Genomic DNA, 14,351 nt, shown 5'->3' on the forward strand with positions numbered 1-14,351 from the left:
CAGAGGCAGGTGGATCTCTGTGAGTTTGAGGCCAGCCTGATCTACACAGTGAGTTCCAGGACAGCCAGAGCTACATCATGAGACCCTGTCTAGGGCGGGGGGAGAGAGGGAAGGAGGAAACCTTAGTGACTATTATAAGGGTCTTTCATAACACATGATAATTAGGCATTCAGAATTGGTTACACAGTATTTCCACAGTGAGCTGCTGAGAAAAGCAAAACTCATGGCCACAAAATTTGCTAGCAACCTGGAGGGAAAGGATTCTACCAGGCACTTCAAACTACCTCCTGCGCTGGAACGTTTCAGGACATAAACTCATAGAGTCTCATCCCAGCTTTCCGTCAATTTCTGAGACACATTGTCACAGCTTTAGAGAGCTGGCTGATACTTATTTTCAACAATGACATCGGATACCCTAAGGAAACCCATGTGACCAGGAGCAGGGGAAACAGCTCTTGACCCAGGATCAACAAGAAGAGAAGGTTCTTAGCACTCTCCAAGCAAGTGTAGTAGCTTTAGATACAAAATAAGAGATCATTTTTTCACAGTTGACGTCTGCCCAGCTCAGCTCTACACAGCATGACAGTCCAAGATGACTGACTTTCTGCCTTCTCTACTGCAGGGAGAAATGTCTTTGAGAAGTTGAGCCAGACACGTGTAGGGAATAGCTCAACAGTCTGGGGCTCTCCTTGGTTCGGGCTGTGCACACATCCCTATCTAACCTGGTTCGGGCTGTGCACACATCCCTATCTAACCTGGTTCGGGCTGTGCACACATCCCTATCTAACCTGGTTCGGGCTGTGCACACATCCCTATCTAACCTGGTTCGGGCTGTGCACACGTCCCTGTCTAACCTGGTTCGGGCTGTGCACACATCTCTATCTAACCTGGTTCGGGCTGTGCACACATCCCTATCTAACCTGGTTCGGGCTGTGCACACGTCCCTGTCTAACCTGGTTTGGGCTGTGCACACGTCCCTGTCTAACCTGGTTTGTTTTCTATTGTTGTGATAAAGAACACAACCGGAAAGAACAACTAGGGAAGGAAAGGATTTACTTGACTTACGTGTTCTGATCACGGAAGCCAAGACAGGAACTCAAAGTAGGGCAGGTAACTGGAGGTAGGAACTGAAGCATAGCCCATGAAAGAAATACTGCTTACTGGCTGGCTTCTTGAGGCTTGCTCGGTCGGCTCCGTTATAAAACCCAGGAAACCTGCGCAGAGGTGGCCCCGCCCACAGTCAGCTGGGCCCTCTCACATCAATCATTCTTCAACATAATGAGACTTGCCTGCCAGCAATCCTTCAATTAAGAAAGTTCCCATTTCCCAGAAGCCCCTAACTTGTGTCAATCTGACTAAAGAAAAACAAAAAACAAAATCTAACCAGTATACACCAGTATACTATCCAAACAATGCAGCTAGCAACCTTAGACCACCCCCCCTCACACCGCCAACTTCCATTAAGCTGTACATACAAGAGCTTCAAACAATGGGAAATAGTTTTGTTTTCTGTAAAATCAGTCCTTGGTATATTTCAATTCTTCCTTTCTGGAAAATCTCACAACTATCCCTATCCCTCCCTCCTTCCCTCCTTCCCTTATTCCATCTATCTATCTATCTATCTATCTATCTATCTATCTATCTATCTATCATCTATCTATCTATCCATCCATCCAGTATATGTATGTATATAGGTATGTATATGTGTGTTGTGTGTATATTCCTTTCTCCTGGAAAGAAATGGTTATCATATGCTAATACAGTCTGTCACTGCCTTTTAATTGGCAGTACACTCCACATTAAAATTTACAATTGTGTCATTAGGCATCTCAGTTTTCTTGATGCAACTTTCTAAAGCAACACACTGAGGCTCAGGGTGCAGATCGGTTGTTACACTGCTTGACAATCATTGCTGAAAACCTGAATCCCGGCACTGCATAAAGCTGAGCTTTGTTGCTCAGGTCTGTAATCACACTTCAGAGGTAGAGGCAGCAATATCATAAGTTCAAGGTCACCTTCAGCTATATACTTAGTTCTAAGACAAGCTGGACGCATGATAACTTGTCTCTCTTTAAAAAGAAAAGAAAAAGGAAGGAACGAAGAAAGGATGGAAAGAAAGGAAGAAAGAATGGAAGAAAGGAAGAAAGAAAAGAGTGGAGGGAACAGGTCTCAAATGCTTCAACTGATCAAATCAAATAAAAAATAATAGTAACTTGCAAAATAAGACGAGTGACTTGAGTGTGATCCCCAGAAGCCACATAAAAGTGAGGGGAAAACCAACTGCACAGGATTAACCTCGGACCTCTGCAAGCACGCCATGGCCCAGGCGGCAACACCAAGTATCACACACACTTAATAGTAATATTAATTTCAATGTACGGCACACTCAAGCTCAAAAATATATTCACCAGAAAAAGAGTCTTTGTCTCAGGCTGACTATTCCAGACGGTCGGAAATTACTGTGTACAATGAACAAATAGTTACAGGCAAAAGGAAAGAGCTGGAGATTAATTTTCTCCTAAGAACTGTATTCCAATTAAATTCTGACTGGCGAACTTTCACTCCCAATTCTTTCTGTTTGGAGAAACCCACCAAAGCAAACAAAATTACGGTTACATGAACTCCCCTTCCTCCAGGCTTTTTTTTTCCCCTCCCACAATCAACAAGGCTAGGAAAGCTTTTTTACAATCCCACCTTTTGCCTTATAAATAATCAAGAAAAACAATTTTGACCTGTAGTATTGTTAAAAGGAGACGGAGCGATGGAAAGAGAAGCAGAGGAGAAAACCCTCCACACAGCGAGGAACCTGTGCCGAACATGCATAAAGCCTAGGGTTCAACTGGCAGTACAAAAAGAAAACCACAAGGTGATCACAGAGGAAAACTAAAGCAGGGCAAACAGAAATGCAAGGGGCAGACAGACGGGCAACAGCGCTCACCACCCACGATCGTTCCCAGCATAGTTTGGATTCAGCATCACCAACCTGCCAGCGCTGCAGTTTCTGCAGAGGCTCAAGTTGGAGGTACGGACTCCCCCTGGGAGGACTGGGATGAAGCCGCTTCCCAGGGAGGGACAGGACTGGAGGCGGGTCTCCTGGTCAAAGTCGTCGTAGCGTCACAAACCCGCCACCCTCGAATCCAGACGCGCTCGGGACACTCACCATTCTCCGCTTGTGACGCATCCTGGTGTCCTCTCCTAGGAGCCTGCAGTCGGCAGGAGGGATGGCCGCCAAAGCAAAGCAGCTACGACCCTCCCGCAGCTACACAGCCTCCAAGATGGCAGCATGGGCGGAATCCTTCGATTATCTGCGCCTCTTATTGGACAGTCCATGCGGGAGAACAACAGCGTTGTTCATTGGTGAATAAAAGTCTCCCCGCCTCCGATGCACCGAACTAAAGGGAAAACGGTTTTTCTGCGTGCCAGTGCAGCCGAGGACACAGTTGTCACTCGACTCATTTAGCTTGCTCTTCGCTAGTACAACCCTGGCACAACCTAGAGTTTCATGGCATTTAAGAAAACATTCTGTAGGTTTTTTAGTGCGTGCGCTCTTTGCCTTGTGTATTCAATGGACCCTTCCTACTCCGCCCACCCCTTCTCCAGCACCGAGGAAATAGTTCCCCCGCTTTGCACTGGAACTTCTAGACCCCAAAGAGAAAATCCAAGATATCACCTTCGAAGGAATCTTTAAATCATTCTGGGCAAAGGAACAGAAAGGAAGACCTGATGTGCAAGCTAAAGATTTAGGGATGAGGTAAAGCTAAGGCTTTCTCACACCTTGCGTTTCAATCTACCCATTTTCTGGCAAGAGAATTCAAACATATCGACAAGGAATGCAATTATACAATGTATGGAGAAAAATGGAATTGCATGCAGAAGTGTTCTACAAGAGATTCAACAGGTATGAAAAGCAACCTTTCAACTTCAAACAAAAGGGTTTTTTTTTGTTTTTGTTTTTGTTTTTTGTTTTGTTTTGTTTTTTGCCCAAGGTCTTGAGGAAATTCTACAGTCAGAAGTGTAACATATTCCCAAGCTTCTAGATCACACGGATTTTCAGACCTGGAGCCCCAGTGGGTCATTCTCTAACGATGAGGCAGAGACACTGAGCCAATGAACTCTGGGAGCTCACCCAAGTCTTCCATTGCTTCCTCTGCCATGAATTGATCTTCCAATACCTTAAAATTTACAAGAAGGAAAATGTCATCCCAAGTCAAATTATGGTTTTAGTAGAACACACTTGTGATCCCAGCGCTCTAGAGGCAGAGACAGGTTGGATCTCTGTGAGATCGAGGTCAGCCTGGCCTATGAGGCAAGTTTCAGGACAGCCAGAGTTGTTACACAAAGAAAACCTGTCATGAAAAACAAAAACAAGGAAGAAAAAGAGAGAGAGAGAGAGAGAGAGAGAGAGAGAGAGAGAGAGAGAGAGAGAGAAACATTTAACTCCAGAATTTCTGTGTTTAGTTTTTGTCTGGGTACCTTCTATTGATGAGAGACGAGTATTGAAATCACCCGCTATCATTGTGTTAGGGGCAGTATGTGATCTAAGATATAATGTTATTTCTTTTATGAAACTGGGTGCCCCTGTGTTTGGTGTGTAAATGTTTAGAATTATATCCTCTTGTTGGGTTTTTCCTTTAATATATATAAAGTGTCATCTCCCATCTCTTCTGAGTAACTTTAATTTGAAGTTGTTTTGCCAGATATTAGAATAGCTAGGACTGCTTTGTTCCCAGATCCATTTGCTTAGATTATCTTCACCATACTTTTATTCTAAGTCAATGACCATTCATGATGGTGAAGTATATTTCTTAGAGTCAGCAAAAAGATGTATTATTGCTTATTATAAATTATATATTATAAATTATTCCTTAGCAGTGTTTATTAATTCCTGTTGTTTTATTGTTGTGGTCTTGTTTTCTTAGACCTCTTTTGGTTAACTGTTCTAAGAGTATTCTTTTTCTTCCCTTTAGTGGGTTTAATATTCTCTTTAAATTCAAATATAATTCTTTTCTAGTATCTTCTGTAGAGATGGTTTGTTTAGTGGATATGAATCTCCCAAGTCTGTTTTTTTTTTTAAATTTTGTATGTCTTTTGTCTGTATGTATGTCTGTACACCACACATGTGACTGATGGCCTTACAGGCCAGGAGAGTACAGCAGTTCCCTTAGAAGTGGAGTTACAGGTGGCTGTGAACCGCCTTGTGAGTACTGAGAATTGCACCCATATCCCCTAGAAGAGTAGCCAGTGCTCTTATCTCTGGAGCCATTCTTCCAGCCTCCCTTTGAATATGTTTTTGTTTCTTTCTCCTTTCTTGATTATGACTGATAGTTTTGCTGGGTATAGTAATTTGGACTGACATTTCAGAACTTATAAATATCAATTCAGGCCATCCTAGCTTTAAAAATCACCATGAAAACCAGATATTATTCTGATGGGTTTGCCTTTAAATGTGACTTGAGTTTCCTCTCTTAGTGTTTCAACAGCCTTTCTTTGTTTTGTACACTTAGTATTTTGATTTAGTCTTGTATTGTGGGGAGTTTCTGTTCTGGTCCTATTGGGTGTTCTGTGTGCTTCTTGTACCTTAAAAAACATCTTTCTTTAGGAAAGCTTTCTTCTATAATTTTGTAGAAAATACTTTCTGCACCTTTGCCATGGATTTCTTCTCCTTATATTTCTATTAGGCTTTTTCATAGTGTCCCAGATTCCCCGAATGTTCCTCTCTTTCACAGGTCTAACATTTGACTGAGAGATCCATTTCTTCTACCTTGTCTTTAAGACCTGATAGTTTCTCTTTTTTCTTGATTCAGCTTGTTGGTGAGGCTTTCCCCTCAGCTTTGTGTTTGAACCCCTGGGTTTTTCATTCCAAGTTTCATTTGTTTTGCTTTTGTCAAAGGTTATATTTCCTTAATAAATCATATTTTCATATTTTTGCTTTAATTATTTCATTCAACTGTTTGAGTTTCCATGGCCTTCATTCAAGCATTTATTTATAACAATCCTTCTTGAGCTCTTTGAACGTATTTCTAATTGTTATTTGGAAATCCTTGTCTTGTGTATCAGTTAAGTTGCTTTTCTTAGGGAACATTATTACAATGGGGGTGCTAGTTTTTGGAGGAAACATATTGTTTTGGTTGTTCATGCTGTTTTGTGATGAGATTTAGACATATGCTGTTAAGTTGTCTGTGGTATTTCGAAATATGTATTCCTGGGCCTTACCTTTGTTGGATGAAGGTTTGGATCTTTGCTGTCACCCAAACCTGTCAGGTTGTGGACAGCTGAATGATACTTCTCCGTCTTAAAACTATTCGGGGCTTCCAGGTGAGGTTTCCAGGTTGGCATAATAGGTAGGGTGACTGATAGGCAGGCAGGTGAGGGGGAAACTGGATCCTAGCATCTCTAACTAGGGCTCACATGGTTGAGGCCCAACAGTAGATGGGGCGGCTATCTGTCAGCAGACCACTGGAATGTCACTGAGATTCCACATAGTCTCAGGTAGATGCAGTAAGTGGGGTAGCTGATAGGCATGCAGGCAGGGAAATGGACTGGCTTGGACTGGCTCTCCCTTTCATGTTTTTTTTTTCTTTTGGTTTTTCGAGACAGGGTTTCTCTGTAGCTTTGGAGCCTGTCCTGGCACTAGCTCTTGTAGACCAGGCTGGCCTCGAACTTCCCTTTCATGTTTTTAAAAAAACTAGAAGGAGCAAACGCTGTCACATTCTGGTCACAAACAAATGGTTTCACTAGAGTATTTCCTTCATGAATTTCAACATACCTACGTTTTCTGAAAGCTTTCCCACTTTCTTTATCTTCATGGTGAGTTCCTAAGTGTCATGGTTCATGACCCTTATCAAATGTGAGGTGCCTATTGACTTCATTGCATAACTTACTTTCATAAGCTTTCTTTCCAGTGTGAGACTGTTTTATGGCTCTAAAATCAGTAAGAAGAACTGAAGAGTTTTCTACACTCCATACATTTACAGGGACTTTCTAAATATGGCTCATTCTCACGTTGGTATTTGATATAAACTCTGAGTAGTAAATGGATAAATGATCAATGAGAATGTCTACAAACAGATGCGTAATACACGGTTTGTTGGCTAGTTTTATGTCAACTTTACACAAGCTGAGATCATCTGAGAGGAGGGACGCTCAACTTAGAAATTACCTCCATAAAACTGAGCTGTAGGCATTTAAGAAAAATCATCGTATTTTCTTAGTGATTGATGTGGATGGTCCAGCCCAGTGTGGGTGGTGCCACCCATCGCCTGGTGGCCCCAAGTGCTATAAGAAAGTAAGCTGCATGCTGGGCAGTGGTGGCACACATCTTTAATACCAGCACTCAGGAGGCAGAGGCAAGAGGATCTCTATGAATTTGAGGCCAGTTTGGTCTACAAACTGAGTTTCAGTACGATAACCAAGACTACTTGTCTCAAAAAGCTAAAACAAACAATAAAAAGGAAGGATGAAAAACCATGAGCAAACCAGTGACCAGTAGTCCTTCATGACTTCTACAACAGTTCCTGTCTCCTGGTTCCTGCTTTGTCAGCTTTCAATGGTGAACCATGATATGGAAGAGTAAAGGAATAAACTCTTTCCTCCCCAAGTTGCTTTTGGTTATGGTGTTTCACCACAATAGAAACCCAAACAAGATACAAAGTATCTTAGCGGAAAAAGTTTTCATGTTCACACTGTGCTTTGGTCTGTATTATGTCTCTCCACATTGACTACTTTAAATGTGTTCATAAAAACTCTGTTATTTGAGGTCTATAAAATATGAGCAGCACATTAGTGCAATTTTATGGATTAATGATTGATGAGAACTATTGTTTTTATTTCCAACAGGAATGTGTAAACCTGAAAGGATGAAATGTCACTCCGACTTCCACATCAGCTATTATCAAAACACATCTAATACTATTTCTATTTAGCATTTTACATGCTGCTCAAAAAAGAAATGTGAGGGAACAATACATTAGTATATTTAGAAATGCTTACATATTAATAAGATATCTTGAAGATGAGTCCTCACACCAAAATTCGTTTAGCATTTCATTTATGACAATATGCTATTTGCTTCCCTCATGTTGTCCCTCTGTATGCTCGAATATCTGTCGGATTTTCCAAGAGGATGCCTACCTGATCAGAACCCAAGATACTCGACACCAAGATTTGGTAGTGAGCTCATCTAACAACAACATGTAATTCACCAGGCAAAGGTGTGTACTGAGCATGTCTTTACATAAAGAATCTGGATTCAATGCCATTCACATCAAAACTCCAATGTGATTTTTCACAGAAATTGAAAAAAGAAAAAAAAACTAAAATGCATTTGGAAGCACAAAAAGTCCCTGATAGCAAAAGCCACCCTTTCAAGGTATATTAGAAAGTCACAGTAGTAAGAATACTGTGGTGCTGACATCAAACAGAAGACCCCAACACAATCCCATGAAACCACAGCCATCTGATCAGGCAAAGATGCATGAAGAGTGGAGTCAGCAGCACATGCAGGACAATGGAGGAGTGAGCTCACAATCAAGGCCCACTGAGAATGTGGTGGTGGAGAGATGCTGGAGACTTGGATGTAAGACAGAGAATTACAAGTCCCACCATTGCAATTCAGTGAAAGAAAATAATCAGAAAGAGCAATAGTTGCTACTCCAATAAGACAAGATGAAAATAAATTCAATAACTTGGATGTCTGCCAAGAAGAAACAAATGGATGCACAGTGCAATGTGGGCTGCTCCGAACAGAAACGATCTCAACTGTTTTTCAAATGAAATGATGGGCTGCAGGAACATTTAGCAGATCTACCAGCCACACTTGGGGCTTGTGTGAGACGTGGGAAGAGGGCAAGGCTGTTGTGTGACCTCTGAGCCTGGAGTAGCTATTGTTTACAATTCTATCTGTGGTTAGTGAGAACTCTGGGTAACTGCTTTCCCCGTCCCTGACAATGGCACCTGAAGAACAGGTAGGTGGGAAGTGACAGACTGGCCTGGAGATCAAACCAAGTGTTTGATGGACATGTTTGGGATCAGTGTACGTTCATGACAAAGAAGCGTTAAGGATGGCAAACATGCCTGGAGCCGATTGCCTGAGGGGGTTCTCCTGAAGAGTTGCAACATGCCAGGGCACTGTGGGAACTGAGAAATCCAAAGTTGACCTCTGTACAGCTGGGTTTGGAGAGCAATCCAAGGACAAATTGTTAAAAATCCTCTGGGCACTACGTAGCCACAAACTGGTTCTAACAGTCTGAGCTGGGGAACTGAATTGTACTTTCAGCACCAGGAATTTCTACATGGAATGGCACTGGGAGGGAAGGTTTACATATAAAGTACATATTTAACTAATTTTACTTTTGTTACACTTCAGCATTCATTTAGATTTTCTGAGACAGTCCCACTATGTAGGTATAGCTAGATTGGAACTATGAGACAGGGTTGGTCTCAAGTTTGGAGACCGCCTGCCTCTTCCTCTTAGTGCTCATATTTAAGTTGTACACCATCACACCTGACTTATAATTGATTTTTTAATCTTTACTCTTGCATAAATCTCTTAACGGTCTGCCTTTAGCTTTTATGCTTTTCAAAACATCTTAAAGGTGTTTTGGTAGGGCTGGAGAGATGTCTCAGCAGTTAAGACACAGGCTGCTCTTCCAGAGGTCCCGAGTTCAATTCCTAGCAACCACGTGGTGGCTCTCAACCATCTGTAACGAGATCTGATGCCCTCTTCTGGTCTGGCCTGCAGACATACATGCAGACAGAACATTGTCTTTCTACTTTCTACTATTCTTCCTACTACAAACCATATACTCTCCCTCTCATTCCTACCTCATTTTCTCTCTCTATCCCTCACATTCACACTTTTTACTTTTCAACTATAACTCTCCATGACCTGAAAAAACCCTTACCTCCGTGGAACCAAACCTCTCCAGTTCCTCTTTTTGTCTACTTTGTCAGCCTTTATTCTCTCAGCTGATCTACTCCCCTTCCACATCTAAACTTAGTAACTAATACTATAAACCATATTATCCTTGTTCCAATACATACTTCATTTAAAGGTAGCAATTTTTGTGGTTGTTTGAAATAAGGTCTCACTATACAGCCCTAACTGGCCTGAACTATGTAGATCAAACTGACACTGAACTCACAGAGATCTGCCTACTTCAGCATCCCAAGTGCTGGATTAAAGACATATGTCACTAACTACATCTGGCTGCACCTCTGTTTTCTAACATGACTTGCCTGGTGATCCTTTCCAGCAACTGTGGTTGTTTCTGCAGCTGGAGTGGTACTGAGGATCATGACTCAAGGACTCAGTACATGTCTGTTTAGGTGCTAACCTACAACCAGTACACTGATTAACAAATCCCAGCCTCTACTAAAAAACCAGTTCCCTTTGCAAACTGTAACTATTCAACTGAAAGAAGATGGCAGTTGGGGGGAGTGAGAATTCAACCAACAAGATAACCTGAGATATGGAAATCCCAAAGCACAAACATAAAGGATCATGGTAGAATGAATCTCTTGGAAAATGTCAAATCCAAGGCAGTGGATTCCTATGAGAGTGAATCAGATGAAATCAAAGTACTCCAAAAGACAATCAATCATAAAAATGCCTACCCAAGGGGGGGGGGAACAACAACAAAACAAAACAGATACAAACCAATAAAATCCTGAATACAATAAAAGAATACAAGTAAGTATACCCCAATAAAACTGGGGATTTCTTTCAAGATATGAAAGAGGGATTCAATAACTGTATAAAAACTAAGAACATTAAATTAAAATCTTATGAATGAAGAGGTCATCAAGTCAAAAACTCAGTAAAAAGCCACAAGGACTAGCAAGAAGCTCAGTGGGTAAGGCCACTTACCACCAAGCCTGATTAACTGAGTTTGAACCCTAGAACCCATAAAGTAGCAGAATAGAACTGATTCCTCTGACTTCTACACATCCATTGTACCACACTCACACCTACATATAAAGACAAATAATTAAACAAACATAGAGACTGAAGAGATGGCACAGAGGTTAAGAGTACTGGTTGTTATTCCAGGGGTCCTGAGTTTAATCTTCAGCAACCACATGGTGGCTCACAGCCATCTATTATGGAATCTAATTTCTTCTTGCAGGCCCCATATGTAGATAGAGCACTCATATACATACATACTCATATAATAATAAATAAAATATTTATTATGTATACAATATTCTGTCTGCATGTATGCCTGTAGGCCAGAAGAGGGCACCAGACCTCATTACAGATGGTTGTGAGCCACCATGTGGTTGCTGGGAATTGAACTCAGGACTTTAGAAGAGCAGGCAATGCTCTCTTAACCACTGAGCCATCTCTCCAGCCCAAAGAAATATTTTTTTTAAAAAGAAACCTAAAGAGAAAGTTTTAAAACCTACAAAAACAATATAGATCAAATAGAAGATCGTATCAACTTTAGAAGACAAACATGAATGAGAACACTTAGACACTCAAGAAGAGAAAACAAAAAAGGATGAACAGAGCTTGTAAGATCAACTCCAACCAAAATAGATTACATTCATGAAGCATGAGGATATAGGAAAACATCAAACCATGGCGAAAGTAACATACTCAGTAAAACTGTAGCAGGAAATTACCTAAAATAGGGAGAGATTAGTTTTCTGACTCAGGAAATGTTTAGGATACAAACTGAAAAGATGGGAGAGCACCTACATATACCATATTACATATAAAACATTAGCACGGAGAATAAAAAATAACAATGGGAAAAGTTCCATGAAAAAAAAAACCACATGTGTACCTTGACATGCTTATCCATGCAGACACACATACTATAAATGAACACACATATACATATGGTAATTCTGAAATATTTTTCAAAAAGACAATTGCAAGAAAATGTTCATAAAAACATCTATAAAAATTGTAAGATACATGAAAACGTAATTCAGCAACACATAAAAACCATCATTCACAATCAGGTTAGCATTATCCCAGGAATTTATAGTCAATATACACAAATAAAATGCATTATATCACATACATTTATATAAATATAGAAATCATAAGATCACACCAACAGCAGAGGTTTTTACTTTTTCCCATTGAAATATTTTATCAAAATACAGCACCCATGATTAAAGTCCTGAAAAAAGTAAAAATAGAAAGAACATCCCTCATATAATAAAAGCAACATAGAACAATTAGCAAACATTATAGCAAATAACAAAAAAAGTCAAAGAATTTTCATTAAAGGAAAAGACAAGGGTGTCCATTTTCTCCAGTATTAATTCAACAAAGTGTTAAGATATCTTGTGTAGACCACTAATAAAAAAAGTGAATATAATAAGGAAAATCCAGTATATCCTGAATGCGCACAATATCAGATAAGAAACCCTAAAGGCTGCAACGGAAAAGTTAAAAGTGCTTTAGTAAAACATTCAACAAAATCCTAGAATACAGACTCAAAAGCATGGCCAGGGAAATGGCTCAATGGGTAAAAGTACTTGCTGTGCAAACCAGATATTGGAATTTCAAATTTTATGTTAAGATGTTTGGTACATTTAGAATTAATTATTTTATGCAAAGTGAGAAGTTCTAATTTTATTGATTCTAAATGTGAATATCCATTTTGGTAGCATCCAGTTTTTAGTAACTACCAACTGTATTATAAATAGTATAATAAAGCTGCAAAGGGGCTACAGAATGCAGAGCGACCTGCAGAAATGAGAAATAAGACATCTTGTGCTACTATTTGTTTTGTCTAGTTGGAATATTTTTATCCTTTAAGTGAAAACAGGAATCATTTGATTAGAAACAAATGAAATGCAAATGAAGCTTGATTGCTGAGTAAATCATCTATACACTATTTCATTAACCTTTATTTTGATTTTTTTCTTGTTTGACAGTAGTGGGTATCAAAGCCAAGGTCATTCACATTGGAGAAATGTTCAGAAACTGATTTTCAACAGTAGCTTTATTTCCATCACACAAATATTTGTCCAGTGTTTACTCACCACACCTCAATTTTCTCACCAAAATTGTCAACACTGGCACAATTAGTCTTCTTGTAACAATATAGACAGAGCAAAGAATCCCTCAACTTTGCATGCTAATTCTGAGTGCTGGCATGTGAAGGATACTTGAAAACTACCATCTAATATCTATATTATATATGTGTGTGTGTGTGCACATACCTATATACATATAGAAAACATTTTATTTTACATTATGTGTATCTACGTATGCACAATTAAATGTAGATACCCAAAGAGGTAAGAAGAAGGTGCAATATGCTGGAGTTACATGAAGTTGTGAGTGGACTGATATAGTTGGGAACTCATCTCTGGCCTTCTGCTAAGCCATTTCCCCAGGCCACATCATGCATATTTTCTGAGAAACATAAGCTGGTGCGGGAGAATTGTCTGTATTCTGGCATTCATGTTTTAAATAAATGCTGATTGGCCAGGAGCCAGGCAGGAAGTATAGGCGGGACAACCAGACAGGAAGTAGAGGTGGGGCAATAAGAACAGGAGAATTCTGGGAAGAAGGAAGCTCTCCCCAGTCCTGCCCAGACCATGGAAGAAGCAAGATGTGACCTGCCACACTGAAAAAGGTACTGAACCGTGTGGCTAACATAGATAAGAACAATGGGTTAATATAAGTTATAACAGCTAAAACAAAGCCTGAGATAATGGGCCAATCAGTTTATAATCTTATGGAGACCTTTGTGTGATTTTCTTTGGGGCTGAATGGCTGCGGGAACTGGGCAGGACGGAAACCCCGACAAACAGGCACTCATGTTACAATAAGCTTTTTTTTTTTTTTTACAAGATAAGTTATTTTTATTATTATTGATTTTTATTGAGCTCTACATTTTCCTCTGCTCCCATCCCTGACTCTTCCTTCCCCTTCAGTCTTCTCCCAAGGTCCCCGTGCTCCCAATTTACACAGCAGATCTTGTCTTTTTTTTATTTCCCATGTAGATTAGATCTATGTATGTCTCTCTTAGGGTCCTCATTGTTGTCTATGTTCTCTGGGATTGTGATTTGTGGGCTGATTTTCTTTACTTTATATTTAAAAACCACTTATGAGTGAATACATGTGATAATTGTCTGTGTCTGGGTAACCTCACTCAAAATGATGCTTTTTTTATAATTTTTTAATATTTATTATGTATGCAATATTCTATCTGTGTGTATGCCTACAGGCCAGAAGAGGGCACCAGAACCCATTACAGATGGTTGTGAGCCACCATGTGGTTGCTGGGAATTGAACTCAGGACTTTTGGAAGAACAGGCAATGCTCTTAACCTCTGAGCCATCTCTCCAGCCCCAAAATGTTTTCTAGCTCCATCAATTTA

At 40.2% G+C, this 14,351-nt stretch overlaps 1 protein-coding gene across 2 annotated transcripts in view; it reads right to left on the minus strand.

Moving 5' to 3' along the window:
* LOC126504156 (zinc finger protein 709-like) overlaps positions 1-3,293 on the minus strand; it is a 13,863-nt gene extending 10,570 nt beyond the window's left edge. The window contains exon 1 of one of the 2 annotated variants that reach the window (XM_050146205.1): positions 3,161-3,293. In XM_050146205.1, the coding sequence (XP_050002162.1) occupies positions 3,161-3,181 (21 nt within the window). In that variant the 5' untranslated portion in view covers positions 3,182-3,293. The other variant, XM_050146206.1, reaches the window with a different exon arrangement.
* Between the last annotated feature and the right edge of the window lie 11,058 nt (positions 3,294-14,351).

This window comes from Alexandromys fortis, unplaced genomic scaffold (assembly GCF_014885135.2).
Source record: "Alexandromys fortis isolate MF-2015 unplaced genomic scaffold, M_Fortis_MF-2015_v1.1 scaffold_42, whole genome shotgun sequence".
In the NCBI taxonomy this organism is placed as follows: domain Eukaryota; kingdom Metazoa; phylum Chordata; class Mammalia; order Rodentia; family Cricetidae; genus Alexandromys; species Alexandromys fortis.